Genomic DNA, 22,502 nt, shown 5'->3' on the forward strand with positions numbered 1-22,502 from the left:
ATTGTTGTTTTGACTTGTCCATAGATCCATGGATCTTTTGACTTGTCCAAAGATCCATTGTAACAGTAAAATATGAGTGGTGGAAACAGCTTACTTATTTTAAAGATAGCAAATAGGCAATTGTTCTTTTGAAGTTATAGTATTTACATAATAGAACTTCAATTCTCGTTTCAAAATGTGTCTAGGGTCATTTTGTATTTGTTAAAATAATGACCATGCAGAAACCATGAAAATCAGTAGGTAATTATTCAGAGTAAAAGTTGCACGCAGTTTGTACACTCATATAATAATAGCAAAACTCTTTTGTTTTCACCAGCACTGAAAAGGAACTGTTTGCGTTGTTTATAGTGCCAAATTTCTAGGCTTTTCTATCACACACACACACACACACACACACACACACACACAGACACACACAGATATATATATATATATATATATATATATATATATATATATATATATATATTCCCTACATTTGACGATGGTCTATCATCAGCTGTGTTGCTTATAGTGCCAAATGCAGACCGTTGAAGTTCAATTTGATTTACAAATAGGCCTTATAATTTTTCTGATAATTGCATTCGATCCTTAACGTCCAAACGATTAATTAACGATACAAATGTAGTTAGAAATTTATGAAACCATCAGAAAGTACCGACTATAAGTATGTACAAGAAGTTATGGCAGATATTTTATATCCTTATCTTCAGTCTTCGTTGCTATTGGTGTGCAAAATGAATGCTATCAATTAACTCTGGCACGACAATACGAATACCTCTGTATCTGCAACGCATGCAGACTTGATACCTGCGTACACTTACCCCGTGCCTCTGAAAGTTGCAATACTAGCGGTCATGTTTAAATCTCATGCTAATGTAGGGCTTTGTCTTGCATTTACACTTGACTTCAATTCTGTAAAGACGTCGTCGTCTGTGATTGGATGTCTCTGTAATATGTCCTAACATACGGTTCACGCTTCTTGGTCAAGTATTTGCATATTGATAGAGTCGGTAACTTAAAATAACAGCAGTTGTCTTGTTATTGATATAGACATAAAACATGTAATTATGTACACACATCACCAAAAGTTAAACATTCACACAAAACATTCTACGTTTTGAAGTAACAAGTATATACAGATTATATTTTAGGTGTTTTGTTTTTAATATAAGGTTTATATAAGTGTTAACACAATTCGGGTATTAGTAGTAATTTTTCTAACTGCAATGCTTTTAATGAGTACGCAACATCCTATGACTCGACACTAACTCTTGTGTCCGTTAGCTTTAAGCAGTTAGTTCTTTATTGGCTTGACACTTGCTTTAGTGTTCGCTGCCTTTTGCTGTTTCTTGGCTTGACACGAGTTCTGGCGTCGATATCTTTCAGTTATCTGCTGTTTCTTGAATTGATACAAGCTCTGGTGTCAGATATATTTCAGTAATTGAATGTTTCTTGACTTTACACTTGCCCTGGTATCCACTATCAATTGGTCATTGGCTATTTCTGCTAGCTATTTTGGTGTCCAGTCAAAACGTGTTGATTTCATTTTCCTTTAAAATAAAATCTTAGGCAAGTGATTTTTGCTTATATTACATCTTGAGAAAGAATAGATCGCATAAATTGTTCGCATATTTGAATCAAAGTTATAATATGAATTGATCACACATATTTTGAGTCAGTTTTTAACATTCATTTGCAATCCAACCAATCTTTCGGACTGTTGAATCTATCTTACATTATATTATCTTGATATATTTTATTTAAATGGATGAAATAAATTACAATCTATTTTAAAACTATGGTTTCTAATTTTCGTCAAACTGTATCGTTGGTATTATATTCTTCAGCGAATCTTCAGTAATGTTGGAGCTGACACACCTCATTTGCAAAGTATATTCAAAATGTAGCAAAGGTAACCACACACAGGCTTATTTATGCACAGTCAGCCATTTCAAACGGCCACTATGAAACTGTAGAGTAAACACACCGTGTTTAACCCCGGATAATTTACTTGAATACTGTAACAACTATAACAGCTTTGTACAGCGCATGTAAGGAAAATTAAAGCAAAGCAGAATTGGTTTGTTTGTGTTTAATACTGAAAATTTCCATATAATTGAGAAGATTTCTCTTGATCCATTCGAAACGAATGGCTGTTTTATGTATTGTTCATTAAATTTTGACGAGTGTACTGCCCCTGTTGAATTTCATACCAGCGTACGCGGAGTGGAACATGTGAAAAGCAGTGTGCGGGTTTGACTGGTTCTCATTCCAGAACGTTGTCGACCGCTGAAGTATGTTTTGGGGCAAAACACTTCTATCAAATTGCCACCGCTCTTGCTCTTGATCACTTTTATTCACTGGAGCACGTGCGGAAATCGCAACCGAAAATGTTCTGGCTCGAATCCCAGCCTCGAATCAGCTGGGGTCGGCTACTGCAGCTGGTACTTGGGCAAATCACGTTCCTTTTATTGCATCGGTATTATGTAACGTATTTGTGTCGATGTGTAGTAAAGCACAAAATCAGATCACCTTTATTCTACTGTTGCGAGATGGAGGATGCATTTTCAGCCGGTAGGTATTGTCTGATTCGCTAATAACTTGGCTGCATACCTTCTAGAAATAACCATCTTCATTGCAAAGAACGTCAGGAGTTGAACCGTGCTGACATCAATCTGAGTTGTACAGCGGAAGATTTCAAAATATAGTTGACATACTGCACCTGGGGGGTGGATAGAAAAGAGAGAGATTTATTGCCTGTTGATCATGGATTAAATTTTCGTACGACTTTATGCAAAAATAGCGAAAAACAATCCTCGCGAAAAGAACTCGAGACACCATTTTTGTCTTCTCTCGTCGTTTAATTTTCACTTGTCTTTTTCAGGATTTTGAACTACACACCTGACATACCAAGAAGTGAAGTTAGGAAGGCAATTATAGATGCTTTTAAAGTTTGGAGTGACGTCACACAGTTGACATTCACAGAGATCGTCCACGGCCAGGTGGAGGCGGACATATTGATCCAGTTTGCAAGGTCGTACCATCACGACGGTTACCCGTTCGACGGCAAAGGTACGATGACGTTCTTTTCACTGCAGCAGACTGAACTTAGCAAGAACAGAGGAAACTTTTGCATCACGGTCATCTTAGATTTGGCCGCCATCTAGGAAATCTGCTTCTTATGGGGATCTGATTGTCTGGTTGTCCAAAGCTAATACATGAAACAGCTATTAATAGATTAAGCATTACATCAGACTGAGCACATGTTTGTTTAATCCAAGGGATGTGGGGTATTTGGTGCAAATATTAGTAGAATAGGTATAAACCCCCCCCCCCCCCCGTATATCGTGTAGTATTCATATTGGGTACATGCTGGAAAATTCAATCGTCAGTTCGGTTTTGTTTTAACGCTGTTTGTTTTAACGGATTTAAGAATGCCGATCGAAATGGACTGATGCATTAAAGAAAGGGAACTTTTTAGCGTTCTAATTCGGTCTGAAATTTTCCATCCACAAAAGGGGACACAATGTCTCTTACAATAATACATACTGTATATACGGTAGGACGAAATTTCATAGTATCTACGTCAGTATCTGCTTTAGGATTTCGTAATAAACCATATCCCTGCCCTCTGTGATCTAACTGTTTGTATCGTGTCCAAGCTTGTTAAATTAGCTTGTTAAATTACTTTTTGTGGAATCAAAGATTTTCATTTTCTGACCAGTCTATGGAAAATTGTGTTATGCAATGAGACGCAGGTAAAATACAATGAAAGTGTTAAAAAAAATCTACATTATTTAGAACTTTATAAACATTGGAATACATAAAGGCTAGAAAATTTTGTGTCATTCACTCTAGCTTGTATCATGTTCCTTTATTTCTAGGTCAGGTGCTTGCGCATGCGTTCTTTCCCGGTGATGATCGTGGAGGCGACACCCATTTTGATGACGATGAACATTGGACTTTCAACTCCTCGGAGGGTATGTAAGCTGCTTCTATCAGGCATTTCTGTCTTCCATCGTTTTCTTCATTCTTTTATTTTGTGCCCTGGGCCCTTATTGATGTCGTAGCTGCCACCGATCTCGTAAATAAAAAATTACCACCTTGCAGAAAATAGACTGACTGTTTTAAGTCCATTTGAGTCTTCAGAGTTGCTGTTCAAATATAATGTTTAGGTTTTCCTGAGGTCTAATAATGGAACTGGTTTTTTTTTAATGTTCCGTAGCTTTGCAGCAGATGAGAAAAATTGGTTTGTAGTTGGATGTTAGAGGTCATCCAACTACAAACCAATTTTTCTCATCTGCTGCAAAGCTACGGAACATTAAAAAAAAACCAGTTCCATTATTAGACCTCTATCATATTTTCTAAATACCTGGACAACCGACGCATTTTTCCAATCTGTTGGTATTGTCTTGGCTGATGGATGTTTGAAGGATTGAGTGGGTGCATATGTTGACTTTATGTTGTTGTAATACAGTTAACATACTGAATTCGTTCTGTAATATTTTAATTATAAAGCTGAATTCATGCTCTTATATTGAAGGTATTGATTGGGCAGGTTTTTAATTTCAATGTACATCATTAGTTAAGGATCACACCTGGAAAAGAAAGCAAATTCAAAACAAACTAAAAGAACAACAGCAAAACAAAACACAAAGTAAAACCAAACAAACAAATAAACTGAAGTAGAGAGTATTTTATGAAGAAGTTTTATTTTCGACTTCTATGTCATCTTTACAACAGAAAAGTAAATTTGGTAGCATCTCTAAAGACACATTGAGTCTATTGGATCTTTCTGTTTCAACGTATAAAAGATGTGAGATTATTCTCATGGTCGTAAAATTCACCAAAATCTTTCTTTGCGAAGTCAAATATATATATATATATATATATATATATATATATATATATATATATATATATACCTTGAAACAAACGTAGGGTATGTGGTTTGTATAGGTACTTCTCTGACTATAGCTTTGTTAGAGTTTTAGTGGTGATTTTGTTTGATTCTGGGGAGTCGGTGTTAAGATGATTAAATAGCTCATTTCTTGGAGCAAACGTCGTAATTAGTCAGTTTCTAGTAGCAAACGTCATAATTAGCCAGTTTCTAGAAGCAAACGTCGTAATTAGTCAGTTTATAGGAGCAAACGTCGTAATAAGACAGTTTCTAGGGGCATACGTCATAATTGGCCAGTTTCTAGGAGCAAACAACGTAATTAGTCAGTTTCTAGGAGCATACGTCCTAATGAGCAAACGTCGTAATTAGTCAGTTTCTAGGAGCATACGTCGTAATTAGCCAGTTTCTAGGATCATACGTCGTAATTAGCCAGTTTCTAGGAGCATACGTCATAATTAGCCTGTTTCTAGGAGCAAACGTCGTAATTAGCCAGTTTCTAGGAGCATACGTCATAATTAGCCAGTTTCTAGGAGCAAACGCTGTAATTAGTCAGTTTCTAGGAGCATACGTCATAATTAGCCAGTTTCTAGGACCAAACGTTGTAATTAGCAAGTTTCTAGGAGCATACGTCGTAATTAGCCGCTTTCTAGGAGCATACGTCATAATTGGCCAGTTTCTAGGAGCAAATGTAGCAATTAGCCAGTTTCTAGGTGCATACCTCTTTAGAACGTTAAAAACTTCTGTTTTCTTTTCCACAATGGACGACTGTCCCACATGTTGGTGTTATATTTGAAAACTATTCACCCGTGAAAGAAGCAAGTGTTCTTTTCTGTGCTGCATACTCCTCACATATGGTTACCTCTTTTTCGGTTTAAGAAGTGGTCTATGTCCGCCTTGTCAACATGGGGTTTTCATTAAAAGACTTCCTAAGAGGTGCACTTGGTCCTAAATAAAAATGGTGCCTATCAGACGTCCAATATGGCCGTCATGTTAAAAATCTTTTTATCGCTACTCATTCTGAATGAATTGTCATATCAGCATAGGGTTTGCTCTAAACGACTTCTTATAATATCTAGTTCGTGCCTTGTAAAGATGTTGCCAGGCTGACGTTCTATATAGCCGCCAAACTAGCCATTGTAAACATCTTGAAATTGCTATTCTTTCTGCATGTATCAGCGCGGGATTTTCACTAATAGACTTCTTATGATCTCTAGATGGTCGTAAATAAAAAATCATGCACATCTGACCTCCATTATGGCTGCCATCTTAAAAAGCTAATTACAGTTCTACTTGAACAGAAAGTCCTATCGACTTGTTTTAGTTTTTATTAATCAGAAGACTTCTTATGATGTTCAGTTGGTCTTAAATAAAAATGGGTCCGATCTGATTTCCAGCATCAATCATGAAAATAATGTTATTGCTATTTCCGAATGGAAATTAACATCTTGAAAATGTTCTTATCTCAACTCCTCATTAAATGGATAGATATATCACTGATCAGCATGGGATTTTCATCAATATACTTCTTATGATATCTAGTTCTGAAGATGGTGCCATCCAATATGGCTGCCATGACCACTATCTTGTTGTCGCTATTTCCACTGAATTAATCATAATCTTGACATGGGGTTTTCACCAAAAACTTCTAATGATGTCCTCTTTGTTCAAAATCAAAATGGTGCAATGCAGATATCCAAGATGTGTACCAAAGCTGCTGATTTGAAAATCTTGTTATTGCTGAATAATAGCAGAGATTGTTTCAACACTCTTCCATTTGGCGACTTACGTAGATAAAACTATCTTCACGAATGCCTTAAATGGGTTTCTAAAACTCTAAAACTACTTAGTAGAGATGAATAAAGGTTTGTTATTTAAATTCACTTATTATTTTGAGTAAAGGAATATGTCAAAATATAAGTTTTTTTTTTTCTTAAGAAAAAGGTACTTTACTATATATCTTATATGGAGACCAGTATGTTTTCTGCAATAATTTTATTTAAAATGAACTCCAGAAAACAGCTGGTTCTGACAAAAATTACAAATTTATTATATGACGTGTTAAACACTGATGCTGTTTTAAAAGATTTCCTTCCTTAACACATTGTCTGAGTTAGGTCCGAATCATTTAACGTTATATTGTTTATTCTATGACGTTGATTGGGTAATAAGAAAACAATTACAATGACGGCTGAACTGTCAATATTTACAACTTGGATTTGAAATATTTTTACTCATCAAAAAGTTGACCATATCACATATTTAAAAAAAGAACAAATCTTTTAATTTTGAAACCGTTTTAACATGTATGATACAAAATGAAAGAAAAATTCATCAATGTTTCGTAAAACGAATTTAGATGATTTCCATTGAATCTAGGAGGTGGCAGTTTTTGATATATTGGAAAGAAAACGTGAACTTGTATCACTTCCATTGCCAATACAGCTCTCATTAAGAAAATATGTAAGCAAGAATTATGTACACTAAAATAATACATATTTAGCGAGTTCATAAGTATTATTTAGAATCGATGTTTGAATTATTTTATGTCTAATAATATTTTACGCTATTATGTAATGCATGTAACAAAATATTAATAAAAATAAATCAAACCTTACTTCTCAACCTTTCCTATCTGCTCTGCCACTGCTTTCTTTAGATTTGTACACTTGCTTACGGTAATCTCGTATGTCTATTGCTGAACATCAGAATAAAGTTATGTTCTGTTCTCGTCTGATTTTTTTTATTTTCTATACTTTAAAGTAGAACTCAGTCTGAGAGGGAAACACAATAATTGTAGATGTTACAAAATTGCATCTTGTTTTATCCTTTACTCATATTTCTTCATTCCTTTCACCTCTTTTCTCTTCAGGGGTTGATCTGTTCATGGTAGCAGCACACGAGTTTGGTCACGCGCTTGGTCTTGCCCACAGTATGAACACAGAAGCCCTTATGTACCCATGGTACCAAGGTTACCAAAGTAACTTCCGACTGCCTTATGACGACACACTAGGAATTCAGTCTTTATATGGTATGATGTCACCTATATTTAAAATTATTCTTTCTTCATTAATGCTAAGAAATAGAAGTTTCTAAACTAAACTTTTAGCCAGTATAAAATTTTGTTGCTATGCAGAGCCTGGGATTCATCACTTTTACTAATAATCGAAGCTCATAGCACCAAGAATGCATGATGATTTCACACACTTATGTGTTGTCCAAAATAATGATTTTCCATTAAAGACCAAAATTTAACCTTTTGGAATGTATTGAAATATGAAAAAATACCCCAATTCCAGGTTTACCTCGCTTGGTGCATACACCTTGACAGTATGCCTTAGAATAATTAGTTTCTGATCCTTGGTTCGTTAATTGTTGTTTATTATCTTATGCTAGGTACTAAAGGTTCTGGTGTTATCCCACCACTGCATACACCCAAACCACCAACTGCTACAGAGCGTCCAGGATACACGGTGAATCCACCAGTTGGAGGAGAGATTAATCCTTGTGATCACGCTGTGGATGCCATCACTCGAATACGTACAGAAATCTTCTTATTTATTGGACCGGTATGGTGTTCTTATATATTATGTACCATGGATAAATTAAACCAATAGTTTCTGTCAGTCAGATATCGACGTCTGTATCATCTACAAGTATTCTCTGATTCAGCAACAGCACATTGTGAAAAACTGGAACTACATTATCATGTTACATGAGCGATTCCCACCCATCCAACCATTCTTGAGAAGTTAACACTGGTTACAGAATCAAAATACATGTGTTATTTGCATAATTATGCATAGTTTCAAAATTCGTACAGCAAAAAATTCCAAGTCTTTGTGGTAGCATCTAACAGCATACTTAATTATTTTAATTATGAACAATGGCACTAAATCAAATGTAAACTTATACATAAGAATATATGAATGAAATAGGACAGGATATATGTACATGTAATATGGTGGCTCATGGGATATTAAGGACAGTATATATGTATGTTTAATATGGTGGCTCATGGGATATTAAGGACAGTATATACGTACGTGTAATATGGTGGCTCATGGGATATTAAGGACAGGATATATGTACGTGTAATATGGTGGCTCATGGGATATTAAGGACAGTATATACGTATGTGTAATATGGTGGCTGATGGGATATTAAGGACAGTATATATGTACATGTAATATGGTGGCTCATGGGACATTGATATACCTCTTAACTCATAAGAATACTTTAACTGATAATTCAAAAGAAATAACTATATTTTTAAGGTATATAATAAAGCATTGTCAGCATGGAATGTTTAATAGGAAAGATGTTTTGAGTATGTGGCGTCAGTGGGATCACACCTGGTGCATTGTATCTCCTGAGACATACTAATATCACATGCACATTTTTATAATTTTTATAATTTTTATAATTTCAGGTCTTTTGGAGACTGGGCACAAATGGTATAAGAGGAGGAGCTACTTCAATTAAAAACTTTTGGTATGGTTTGCCAGAGGATGGAATCGATGCTGTTTATGAGAGACAAGATGGCAGAATAATATTCTTCAAAGGTGTGTTTACTTAGTCAAAAAAAATGATCATGATTTCATGAATAGAACTTTTATGTCTGGAAGTGAGTCCTGTTAATTGATCATATGATCTTCAAGACCATCTAATTTTTAAACGATCACATGACTAGAATTTAGACTGAAGAATTGGGACATGGAACTAGGGCCATATATTTCCATACGAAAATGCATTTTCATTGTTTAACCCTCTTACCCTCACGTGGAAGCTGCTGATTTGATAAACGGTTCTTTCATTTGGGAAAAATAGGCAGGATCGTGCAAGAAAAGTTGTACTTAGTGAAGTACCAGATGGGAATAAAGACAAATAACAGCATGTGTTCTTTCAAACCACAGCAAAGCACAATCTTTGCCTTAGTTTAAATAAAGCGCTTGAAGCATAAGGGCAGTTTTTTTGTTTTGGTTTTAATGGCACTGTCAAGAAATTATTGATGTTATTGTACCAAGGAAATGGGGGCCAAGTGGCTGTCCCAAGGACACATTGGTTTTAATGACACTGTGAAGTAATTATTGGTGTTATTGTGCCATGGAAATGGGGGCCAAGTGGCTGTCCCAAGGACACATTGGTTTTAATGACACTGTGAAGAAATTATTGGTGTTATTGTGCCATGGAAATGGGGGCCAAGTGACTGCTGTCCCAAGGACACATTGAGATCAGAGTCGACTCAGGCTGGCATGGGTGGATGAGGGACCCATGGATTATGATTCAGATGCTCTTGCTACTGAACTTTGCAGTCATGGTGTATGTTTGACTTAATTATCTTGACTAACATCTAACGCAAAAGGAATTGATATTCGTTGTTGATATTAATGGAGTAGCACTAAAAATAGTTTTGAGAGATTCCTTAGTAAAAACATATCTTTGTAGCTTGGTCATAATGCCATAACATGCTCACTAAACATGGCCTGGTGAAAACAGTATAAAGAAAGTCAGGTCTTTTGTCTAGGTTGTTTTCTTTCATGATCTTTGGTTGAGCAGTTCATTCCTTTGATTGACAGAAAATCAACGTGGAAACAGGGACCAAACTTTCTTCCATATTTAAGCTAAATGGCAGCTTTAATATAATGAAAGAGCAATTGATCATATTTCTAATCTTTGGTCTTGTAAATGGGCTACATTTTCATTTTTCAGAAAGTATTTAGTATGTAGGATGGGATTACGTGTCTTCAACATTCCCATCCTATATAGAAAAACAGTGTTCTAACTGATCCTAGATAAAGGTTTATTTTTTTAGGTGACAGGTACTGGATTTTTAGTGGAAATCACAGGGTGGCCAACTACCCTCGTGAAGGGAAACCTATTACAGATTTTGGCATTCCTAGTGATGTGAAAAAGATCGATGCTGTGTTTGTATGGGGCTTTAACAAGAGGACATACCTCATTAGTGGGGACATGTACTGGAAGCTGAATGAGGAGAATAACCATGTGGAGTATGATTACCCCAGGGATATGTCCATTTGGAGAGGCGTGCCAATCCCAGTAGATGCTGCATTCACTCATTGGGACAGTAAGTGAGAAAGCTTGCAGAGTAAATGGTTGAAGGGTGGCATATAATGTTCAGTCATAAAGTTTGATGTTCACAAAAACTGGAAACCTCAGTGCAAATCAGTAACTTTCATTGGGCCATACTTTAGCATGAGAAGTCACAATGTTAACCAATTTGTTGTTGTTTTTATTAGCCTGGTACTTTTAATACACGTGAATGTGTCAATATTAGATTTCATCTTTCTGTCCAGAAACATATTCATTTCAGGAGCTAACTGAAACTTTAATGGTATTTGAAAGAAACTTGTAGACATATACAATTAAAACAAAATATATCATATATAGTGTGTGATTAGGATGATGGATTGTAGATTACTAGCATAAATAGTACAAGCATTGAGAGTGTGGGGCCATAGGGTACCTTCAGTAGAAGTCTTACAGAAGTAGGGGGAACTTGTGGGGTACTTTCAGTAGGATTCTTTACATGAATGGAGAACCTGGCAGTAGGAGTCTTTACATAAGTGGGGGGCATTTTCAATAGGTGTCTTTATGAGTGAGAAACCTGGAGGGATGTTTTCAGTAGTTATCTTTATATGAGTGGAGGACCTGGGAGTATTTTCTTTGAGTCTTTACATAAGTGAGGGACATGGGGGGTAGTTACAGTAGAAGTCTTACACAAGTAGGGGGAACCAGTGGGGAACTTTCAGTAGGAGTCTTTACATGAGTGGGGAGCCTGGGCGATTACTTTCAGTAGGCATCTTGCATAAGTGGGGTACCTTGGACATTAAATTCAGCAAGAGTCTTTACATAAGTGGGGACCTGGGGGATTACTTTCAGTAGGCATCTTGCATAAGTGGGGTACCTTGGACATTACATTCAGCAAGAGTCTTTGCATAAGTTGGGACCTGGGGATTACTTTCAGTAGTCTTTATATAAGTGGGGCACCATGGGATTTACATTCAACAGCAGTCTATACTTAAGTGGGGGACCTTGGCTGTTACATTCAGCAAGAGTCTTTACATAAGTGGGGACCTAAGGGATTACTTTCTGCAGGAATCTTTACATAAGTGGGGGATCAGGGGGTGACTTATAGTAGAGTGTGGGTCCTGGGTTACTTTCATGAGGAGTCTTTATATAAGTGGTGGTCTGGAGAGGAATTTTAAGTAGGAGTCATTACATCAGCGGGGAACTGTGAGGATATATCAGCTCTCGATGACTCTTCTTTCACAAGTCAGCCAAATGACTTGTTAGTAAAGATGGAAAGATCGAATCAACTCTTAATACACACAGTTGAATTTTAACTGATTGATTGATTCTAGGATGGATGGATGGATTGATTGGAGAATGGATTCATGCCCATTCTAACATCATTGAATTTACATTCTCTTTCAGATAAGACATACTTTCTTCAGGGAAAACAGTACTGGGAGTTTTATGACAATAAAATGAGGGTACGGAAGAGCAAGGTTCGACCAATAGGAGAATTTCTGGGTTGTAAAGATGGCCAGGTTCAAGCTCAACTAGAGTCATTCCAAGACAAATCCCCAGAAAGTTCACATAGTGAATACACCGGTTCAGGCAACTCAGCATCCTCACAGCGGACCAATATCCTCACCACATATTTAATTGTATTTATATTCTTAGCACTATCTTGATCACTTTTTGTTGCTAGGTTGATGTATTCTTCTCCATAAATTACATTTCTTGATGACTTTGAGATTTGACTCCAGTTACAGCAAGTGTGCTAGTGGTAATGAGCCATTTCCATTGTGCAAAGAAGATAGGAAGAATCGACCTTGACCTTGATATGCCAGATATAATTTCCTTGATATCTGGTTTTAATCAGTCTTTGCAAGGTGCTTTACATGACTCACAGATCCAAAAGGGTTGGATTCTGTATGACTTGTAGATCATCAAGGAAAGACACTGATATTGATGAATGTTTATGAGGTAAAAGAAATAGAAACTGAAGTGAGCAGCATCCCTTGGACCTTATTCATCATTATTTTTGTCTCTATTGAATTCACACGGATTTAAAATTAATGCCAAACAATTACTACCACTTAGAAGTTCACCTACTATTTGTTGATAATGCTACCATGAGTAATGACTCTAGATTGTCCTAGATTGTATTCATCTACCTTTAAAATTAAGTGACACTGTTGTGGAAGGACATTACACATATCAGCTGAGAAATGCTAGAATTGAAATAGCAACAGAAATGGCATATGGAAGTATAAAGAATAAATAAACCATCATCTGGTGTTTTGAAAATGCCAAATTTGTAAATGTTTAAATGCTGTTCTGTTAAATACTCATTAATTTATGAGATTATATTGCAATTTTCTTTCTTGCTTTTAGCTATGGATGTTTTTCTATCTACAAGTGCTGATTATTACCAGAGTACTAGTGTTGATTATTACCAGAGTATCAATGTTGATTATTACCAGAGTACTTGTGTTGGTTATTACCAGAGTACCAGTGTTGATTATTACAGAAATAATTCCACTATGTGTCATACTCTTTGTCAGCATTGTACTCTGCCATCCATTGAATACATAATCATTCATGAATGATGTACTTGTATGCCACCAAATTGCTCAAAATGAGACTTAATTTTGTTAATGAGACTTTAGCTTGAGATAAATTATGAATGTGAAAGCTTGAGGCTTGAAAAATTGGCATATTTGGGACAGAAAGCTGTTTAGAAATATCATGCATAAATGTGTATAAGTGTATATTTTACACAGAATTCCATATCACTGATACAACACTTAAAATTTGTTTCATGGATATCGAACAAGAGTTACCATTATGAGTTCATAACAAGTCAGTTCTGTGAAAGATTTATCATATCCCCACTTTGTTTCATAGTACACTATGTTTGACACTAGTAGGTCAACTGGCCTTCATGACAGTTATCTTTAGTTAAAATATACTTCCTTGAACCAAACATATTGTGCGGTATCCATTATTTTCCCTTTAGACTTACCATGGTCCTGACTTCTAATGTCTAGACCCCAAATTATGTAGGCTATTTTGCACAACCTAAATGCCTTAAAGTCAAATAGATTGCTCAAGAAAATTACACAAACACAATTATTGTGCAAAACCCATTTTTCTTTGAGTCATAATGACCTTCACCTTTGACATGTTGAAACTCAAATGAACACTGTTTCTAAATTTTATGCAAAAGCCAACTACAAACCTTGGTCATGGTATGCTTTTCTAGAACTAAAGATATTATGCCTGAAACATATTTTCTCAGTCATGTGACCTTGAAATTTGACCTTTTGACCTTAAATTAAGTGGCTGAACCAAATGTACAAACCTTCCATACTCTTTGGCGAAGGTATGTTGTTGAAAACTGAAATTTGTTTACAGAAGCTATTTTTTCTTCTTTGTGGACACTAGCCTTGACCATTCATACTTTGACTTCAAAATTTATCTGGCCATATTTTAAACTAAATGCAAGACTTTAAGAAAATTTGTTCCAGGTCTGTGATAAGAACAAACGTTATTTTTCCAAAACCATTCTTTTCTTCTTTCATTCACATTGGTCTTGACTTTTTAACCCTGCAATCTTTAAGCTTCTTTCTTCCTCCAGATGGAAGCTATTTACAATGTTTGGTGCAATAACTTGTTGCCGTTATTGTTTTTGGCTTAATGCCATTTTTCACCACATCAGAGGCTATATATGGTGACCAGAGTAACTCGTGGAAGATGAACACCTGAATTACCAGGGAAGAACCATTGACTCATGGGAAGCTACTAGCAAATTTTCTCACATAACCACATTAGCTGAACCCAAAAGTGGAACCCACACAGAGCTGATATGGCAGTGATCAGTAAAGGCTGGTGTCTTAGACCACTTGGCCACCTGGGGCCTTAGACCACTTGACCACCTGAGGCCTTAGACCACTTGGCCACCTGAGGCCTTAGACCACTTGGCCACCTGGGGCCTTAGACCACTTGGCCACCTGGGGCTTTAGACCACTTGGCCACCTGGGGCCTTAGACCACTTGGCCACCTGGGGCTTTAGACCACTTGGCCACCTGGGGCTTTAGACCACTTGGCCACCTGGGGCTTTAGACCACTTGGCCACCTGGGGCCTTAGACCACTTGGCCACCTGGGGCTTTAGACCACTTGGCCACCTGGGGCTCCAAACCTTTAGATGAGAATAACAGAATATTCTTGGTCTCAATAAGCTTTATATGTTTTTCAAGAGGTGACTAAAATTATGTATTTTCTTAAAGTATTCTATAACAATAGCTATAAGAAAGTTGTATTTAATGCAACCTTGAAATGTTTTGAATTATATTTTAGTCAAATACCTCCAAAAACAAAGAGATCGAAAAGACATTATACAAGAAAATGGATTATTTTGAATTGGAATCACAGAATGATCTATTTTTGGGATTTTGTTTAAATTTCATTTGATTATTATGCATGACACATTTAAAAACAATAGTGTTTGCTCAGTTGATGGAAATAGATGTCACAATCACCAATCTGTGAAGCCTCAAAGCATATAATATCTTGTTGAGAATTACACTTTTTTAATGTACGCATGTCTGTCTTGTGCTTATATGTTTTGTCTGTTTTACATCTATTTTCAACATATTGTTTATTATTTTGACCATGTATATTATCCCGACGATGTACATACATACATATGTTTATTAACTTTATAAATGTATATAAAATGTATTTATTCTGCGCATGTCTACTTCGAAAAATGATGCCTATTTTTGAAATTTTGTTCTATTCTTTTGCACAAAAGAACTCAGAAATATCAGCTAGTATTTATTTTGGGGAAAAGAATACAAAGCATAATAATTGGTATTGTATTTGCATAATATTACATAAGTTTTGCCAAAATAACCATAAAATAATTGGATAGATTCAATATTTGCAAATATGATATTTGTTTGCTTCATACCATTCTTTTGGTTCTTTGAATATACATTACAATTTCTTTGAATATACATTTCAATTTCTTTGAATTTTGAGTGTACAGTTACCTTTAAATATATTTATAGCCATTTTTGGTGACAACACCTGTTGTTTTTGCCAGGGTCATAAATCTGTTACTTATGACAGAAAACACTATCATCTGAAATATATGAAACATACAAAAATCACATGCTCATAGTTCACTTCATTGGAGGAAATATACTTTCAGTGTCCATTGATAAACACATCACCATCTTGTTTTAACTTTGACATATTAAATAACTCAACAACTTATACTCTTCTTGTGGAAAAAATATTTTTGACAAATAACTTGATGGAAGTTTTCTGAGTTCTGTGCCAGCAACAACCCAAGACTTGGTCACTCTTTAGTATTTCCTTTTCAAAAGGTGTATTGTTACTGAAGATTTTGATTCATTTATAAAAACCATTAATTCTTCCACTTTAGTTTTCATTCTTTTACTTCACACACACACACACGCACACACTTGACAAATCTCATTTTCTTTTAATGAATAATGACAGCATTGCTATTTTGATATTCTCTTTCTTAGGTTGAAGTGAGCACATTTTTTTCTCTCAGAATATTGAGTAGTTAATTTCAACAAATATCATGAATTAATAGAGGGGCAATGGTTTACATGCATAATAAAACTATGGTATTATGGTATAAAATTTGAAATTCCAATATTTTGTGTCATTTGTCTACAATGATGTCATATTGTTGTATGGGACATTTAATGCTGCACTGCCTCTCTCTCTCTCTCTCTCTCTCTCTCTCTCTCTCTCTCTATATATATATATATATATATATATATATATATATATATATATATATAAAGACATTCATAATTTCACAATTCTGAAATTAATACTAGTTATGTATGTAGGACTTAATCACTTTCAAATAAATGTTAGAACTGCACTATATTTTTCCATATCTCAAGAAGAAATAACAATACACAATTTTTTGGCATATTTCTTTTTGTTATTCATCTGTACATTGATTAGCAATTAACAAGTACTGTATCATTATATACTGTACACAAGACATAAGTAAGTACTGTATCATTATATACTGTACACAAGACATAAGCAAGTACTGTATCATTATATACTGTACACAAGACATAAGTAAGTACTGTACCATTATATACTGTACACAAGACATAAGTAAGTACTGTACCATTATATACTGTACACAAGACATAAGTAAGTACTGTACCATTATATACTGTACACAAGACATAAGCAAGTACTGTATCATTATATACTGTACACAAGACATAAGTAAGTACTGTACCATTATATACTGTACACAAGACATAAGTAAGTACTGTACCATTATATACTGTACACAAGACATAAGTAATTACTGTACCATTATATACTGTACACAAGACATAAGTAAGTACTGTAACATTATATAAACTAAGTACTTATACTGCTATATACCATTGACAAGCCCCGTGTTCATGAAGACTTAGTTTCAGCACTAATTACAAAAGTTGGTCCCAAAACTTTCATTCTTTAATTTTATTCAGTTAGAATTGTAGAACTTTTCAAATTTTTTAAAATTAAAATAGTCTACTAAAGTGCAAAACTTAATTTCCCTCTATGCACTCTGATTATCATATATGACTTTAAAGTTGTGACCCTTTCATTTTGGAGTCATGCTCAAGAATATTTAAAAATAGAGGACCAGTCCTCCAGGCAAGAAAGTTTTTGTGAATTAGATGTCAGTATGTATTATAGAAGTCGATTTTTCCTTTTCTGAATATCAACATGAACTTTATGTATCACAGTTTTCTTATTTGCTTCATCGGAAATTTCCTTGGCGTTTCCTCAGTTAAATACCTCCAGCGGTCATTCCGATGAATTTAATTCAGTGCATGTTAATGCTGATTTGATGTAGTTATGTCCTTTCGCATGTAATATTGCCAAGCATAATAATGTGTTCATGTAATTGGTCCTACTCATAATAATGTGTTCATGTAATTGATCCCACTCAAGGTTACGATGACCATTATGTTCTTTCATGATGTATGTTTGCATTTTCTTGCTATGTGAAAATTTATCTAAAATATGTTAAAGATGTCTGAGAAGATCCACTATAAGGCCACTCAAATTACATTACAATCAATTTGGTAAAACTTTGACTTCCTTAGTTTTCAGCAGTAAAAGTTGTTATTTTAGGATATCCGTTACGTTACAGAGACAAACGTCCACAAGAGACAAACAAGTTGATAGAAGCAAACATTTAGAAGTAAACATGTTAATTTGTTTGCCTCATTCTGTATATTATGGGGACATTTTAGAAGTAAACATGGAGTTAATTTGTTTGCCCCATTCTATATATTATGGGGACATATTAGAAGTAAACATGGAGTTAATTTGTTTGCCCCATTCTATATATTATGGGGACATATTAGAAGTAAACATGGAGTTAATTTGTTTGCCCCATTCTATATGTTATGGGGACATATTAGAAGTAAACATGGAGTTAATTTGTTTGCCCCATTCTATATATTATGGGGACATATTAGAAGTAAACATGTTAATTTGTTTGCCCCATTCTATATATTATGGGGACATATTAGAAGTAAACATGGAGTTAATTTGTTTGCCCCATTCTATATGTTATGGGGACATATTAGAAGTAAACATGGAGTTAATTTGTTTGCCCCATTCTGTATATTACGGGGACATATTAGAAGTAAACATGGAGTTAATTTGTTTGCCCCATTCTATATATTATGGGGATATGTTAGAAGTAAACATGGAGTTAATTTGTTTGCCCCATTCTATATATTACGGGGACATATTAGAAGTAAACATGGAGTTAATTTGTTTGCCCCATTCTGTATATTATGGGGACATATTAGAAGTAAACATGGAGTTAATTTGTTTGCCCCATTCTATATATTATGGGGACATATTAGAAGTAAACATGGAGTTAATTTGTTTGCCCCATTCTGTATATTATGGGGACATATTAGAAGTAAACATGGAGTTAATTTGTTTGCCCCATTCTATATATTACGGGGACATATTAGAAGTAAACATGGAGTTAATTTGTTTGCCCCATTCTATATATTACGGGGACATATTAGAAGTAAACATGGAGTTAATTTGTTTGCTCCATTCTGTATATTATGGGGACATATTAGAAGTAAACATGGAGTTAATTTGTTTGCCCCATTCTATATATTATAGGGACATAAATATCTTAACCAATTTGCCACAAAAAATCAAACTCCATGTTTAGAAGCAAACCAGTAGGTAGGAAAATATTATTTCTTTGAATAATAGTCTGAAAAATATATTTTGTTGGAATGACATTTAAGAAAATGTTGTGTATATTAAATTATTATTGCTTTCAAATCAGCATAATAATAATAATGGTAGTGTTGTTTATGTATTTGCATTATATTTTGTGCAATGTTCTGTAGTAAAACAAAAACCTTAAATGATGATTTTGTATGATGAACATTCAAGATTTGTATTCCTTGATTTGAATTTAAATGAACATCTTAATCCTATTTAAAAAAATAATTTGTAAATTAAAACAAATAGTAGACTGATTAGGGGTGAAAAGGTCAAGAGAGGGTAGTAGTATAATGGTGTTGTCATTACACCTTTATCCATTTTTGGGATGTATATAATTTTAATGCCTTCAGCTGAGTTGTCAAGTGCCAGAATTTGGCTGATTTCAGGACTTGCCAGTGATACACTTGATTGAAACTAGAAAATAGTTCATATATTTCATAAAGTATGCATTAGTTTTCTTAAGTGTAGTTAAAATCTGGTATTTGTTTCTGACTGGTAATTAATATTATTATATGCTCATTTTTTTCCCCGTTAACTTTACATTGTCAGAATCATGCAGTTTTACCCGATACTGAACCCGCGTGCCAATACACATATATCATTCACATGCATAAAGGAACTACTTTCTATTGTAAACAAACAATGGATGCAGACGCCTGCACTTTTGATTTGTAAACAAAACATGTACACTTGTGTAAGAGGCACTTTATGTTGTGTTTGTTTAAATTTGTTTCTGAATGAACTAAAACAGATGTTTCGTGGACTGCCACATACCAGCAGCTTTGGCACATTCCACGTTGATACAATGTTTCGGATTTAGGCTAGCTACAGTATACAACAGACGCAAGCAAATGTCCTTACAAATAATATACAAGTGACAAGTCATATATTGTCTTCTTTAGCTGGTGATAAGAATGGCAAAAAAATCTACTTACAGTTTTACATCCGAATTACCTCAAAATGTACTTTCTTAGTTCTGCAAATCTGAATTACATGAGCCATGTCATCGTTTCTAAATCTTGATTACACATTTCGAAAATGTACTATAATTTTGATGGCAAGTGCAATTACATTCTCCTTACTGCACTCAAAATATTTGATAATTGCATTTAAAAGACTTCATATTTTTCCCACATTATGATTTCAAACATTTGATGACAGAAACAGAAACACATTTGCAGATGTCAACACGCTTCTCCCTAGCTTATTCAATCCCATGTATTTCATGTGGAATTGTCACATACAAATCCTGTCCATAATCATGAAATTTCATAGAATCAAAAAAAATACCAAAATGTATTCATTCCAGATCAAATGGAAAAGTTGTTGCAATGCACATTCATTCACAATATGACTCCAAATTTCAATTTTAACTAGACATGCCATTTTCTTTTGAAAGTTATGTCGAGCATGCGACTAAGTTCAAATTTTTCTGGGCAGAGTTATGTGTGCAGTAATAATGTTGGTTTTGTGTAATGATGAATATGCGCTTGTGTATTTAGTTTGGAATACAGCATACATTCAGTTACTTTGTTTCTTGTAGTGTATTTTGTTATATAATTAAGCCTTAGGAAGAATAAAAAAATGAGCATATAATAAAAAGGTTACTGCATTTGTATGGGAAAATATGAACTCGTTTTGTCAGATGGATATACTGCAGTATTTCATCCCAAAAACTCGTTCATATTTTTCATACAAATGCAGTAACCTATAACTATTTTTAAAATGTAAATTAAATTTCAATATTTAAAAATGGTTAAATGTGCATATAAATTAGTTGAAGCTATGAGTATAACAAGATTATCACACCAACGATATTAATATTTGACTCACTTATTTACTGACCCCTGAGTAACTTTAATACAATTATCATTGTGCTTCTTGGTTTGTTTTCTCCTAATTCATGATGCATTGATCTTATGTAGTACAGTACCATGTGAAAGCCCATTTTCTGGAGGTATTTGCTAGTGTTAGCAGTGAAGACCAGACCTCAAAAGCATCTTTCTTCCACTGAAATAATACCTTGTAACAGAAAGCACCCATTTTAACAGCATTGTCATATATTTAAATATCAATTTGCAGTATCACATTTATCATATAAGATGCAGTATTGACCCAGTCTATACAAAGTCAAATATCAGAAAAATAAAAAAACTGGCACAGGCAATTTAGACTCATACCTTCTTATTTACTGGTTTAATCACAAACAAAAAAATAGAGCTATACTTTCAGCTGCATTTATTTTTGGGTTGGCTGCAGGGTAAAAATAACTGAATTTGATTTAATTATTTTGTGTAACCAATTTGTCCAAGTGATTTTTCGTCATTGTTTTGCTTTATTCCTGTATGCAAAAGGTATAAGCAACCAGTAACTTATTTTGATGGAATTCCTATGACCCAGTAATCTACATTGACATCAAAATTTAAATTGTTAGTATTTTTGTTTATGAAGTTCTACCATACTAATTTGAAAATCATCTGAAGATGATTTCTCTTTTATGCAAGCTAGATGCATATAGTTCTTCTTGATTTTATATTTTGTCCAAACGCAGAGAAGGCATGTTGCAAGCATATTCATCAACATATCACGGGAGACAACCTTTTCATTTCTTAAACATTTGAAAAGTTTGGTTACGTCCCCTACATCAGTTATTTGCAGATAACTCTCGTTGCGGACATTGAAATTACTGTTGTACGAATTAATACCGACTAAGAAATGTGATAATCAGAAATTCAAACTTTTTCAGTTTTTACGGAAAGCACATGATAAGTTTATCTACCTTTTGGCTTTTAACTTTTAATGTAAGTAATTCAGGGCTATAAAATCTTTTCATCTTTCGTTTTCGAATTTCATGCTGTGTACTGTTTTAAAAAAAATTGTTATTAGCGCATATGTCCACTTCCATTAAAACTTTTTGCAAACAAACTTTGAGTATTTGTTAATTTTCGCAGAGTCGCGTCTTAATATATTCTTGCCAAGGGACTACTGCAATATAAAGTCCATGGGCAATGGTCATTTTCCAAAATAGATTGGCCTTTTGGGTTATTTTTGTGGTGGTTCGTTTCTCGGAACGCAGGAGCAGGGAGGTTGAACCGACCTCCTTTTAGAAACACCTTCTTTGAGAAATAAAACTTAATAAGAAAAAAAAAATGAAAAAATATAAGGTCAATAACGCCAAACCGAAATCTCTAACTAAAACTGAGAGTCTCTCTAATTGGTTTAGCTCGTTTT

The 22,502-nt window shown here is 34.5% G+C and overlaps 1 protein-coding gene across 1 annotated transcript in view; it reads left to right on the plus strand.

Moving 5' to 3' along the window:
• The window catches only part of LOC149779722 (stromelysin-1-like), a 79,669-nt gene extending 57,473 nt beyond the window's left edge, over nucleotides 1-22,196 (plus strand). The window contains exons 3-9 of the mRNA XM_089940581.1: nucleotides 2,888-3,075; nucleotides 3,888-3,983; nucleotides 7,773-7,931; nucleotides 8,297-8,469; nucleotides 9,333-9,465; nucleotides 10,716-10,988; nucleotides 12,359-22,196. Coding sequence (XP_089796707.1) covers nucleotides 2,888-3,075; nucleotides 3,888-3,983; nucleotides 7,773-7,931; nucleotides 8,297-8,469; nucleotides 9,333-9,465; nucleotides 10,716-10,988; nucleotides 12,359-12,621 — 1,285 coding nt within the window. The 3' untranslated portion in view covers nucleotides 12,622-22,196. The remainder of the gene's footprint in view (nucleotides 1-2,887; nucleotides 3,076-3,887; nucleotides 3,984-7,772; nucleotides 7,932-8,296; nucleotides 8,470-9,332; nucleotides 9,466-10,715; nucleotides 10,989-12,358) is intronic.
• The last annotated feature ends 306 nt before the right edge of the window (nucleotides 22,197-22,502 follow it).

This window comes from Sinohyriopsis cumingii, chromosome 17 (genome assembly GCF_028554795.1).
Source record: "Sinohyriopsis cumingii isolate HCF-2022 chromosome 17, ASM2855479v2, whole genome shotgun sequence".
NCBI classification, from domain to species: Eukaryota; Metazoa; Mollusca; class Bivalvia; order Unionida; family Unionidae; genus Sinohyriopsis; species Sinohyriopsis cumingii.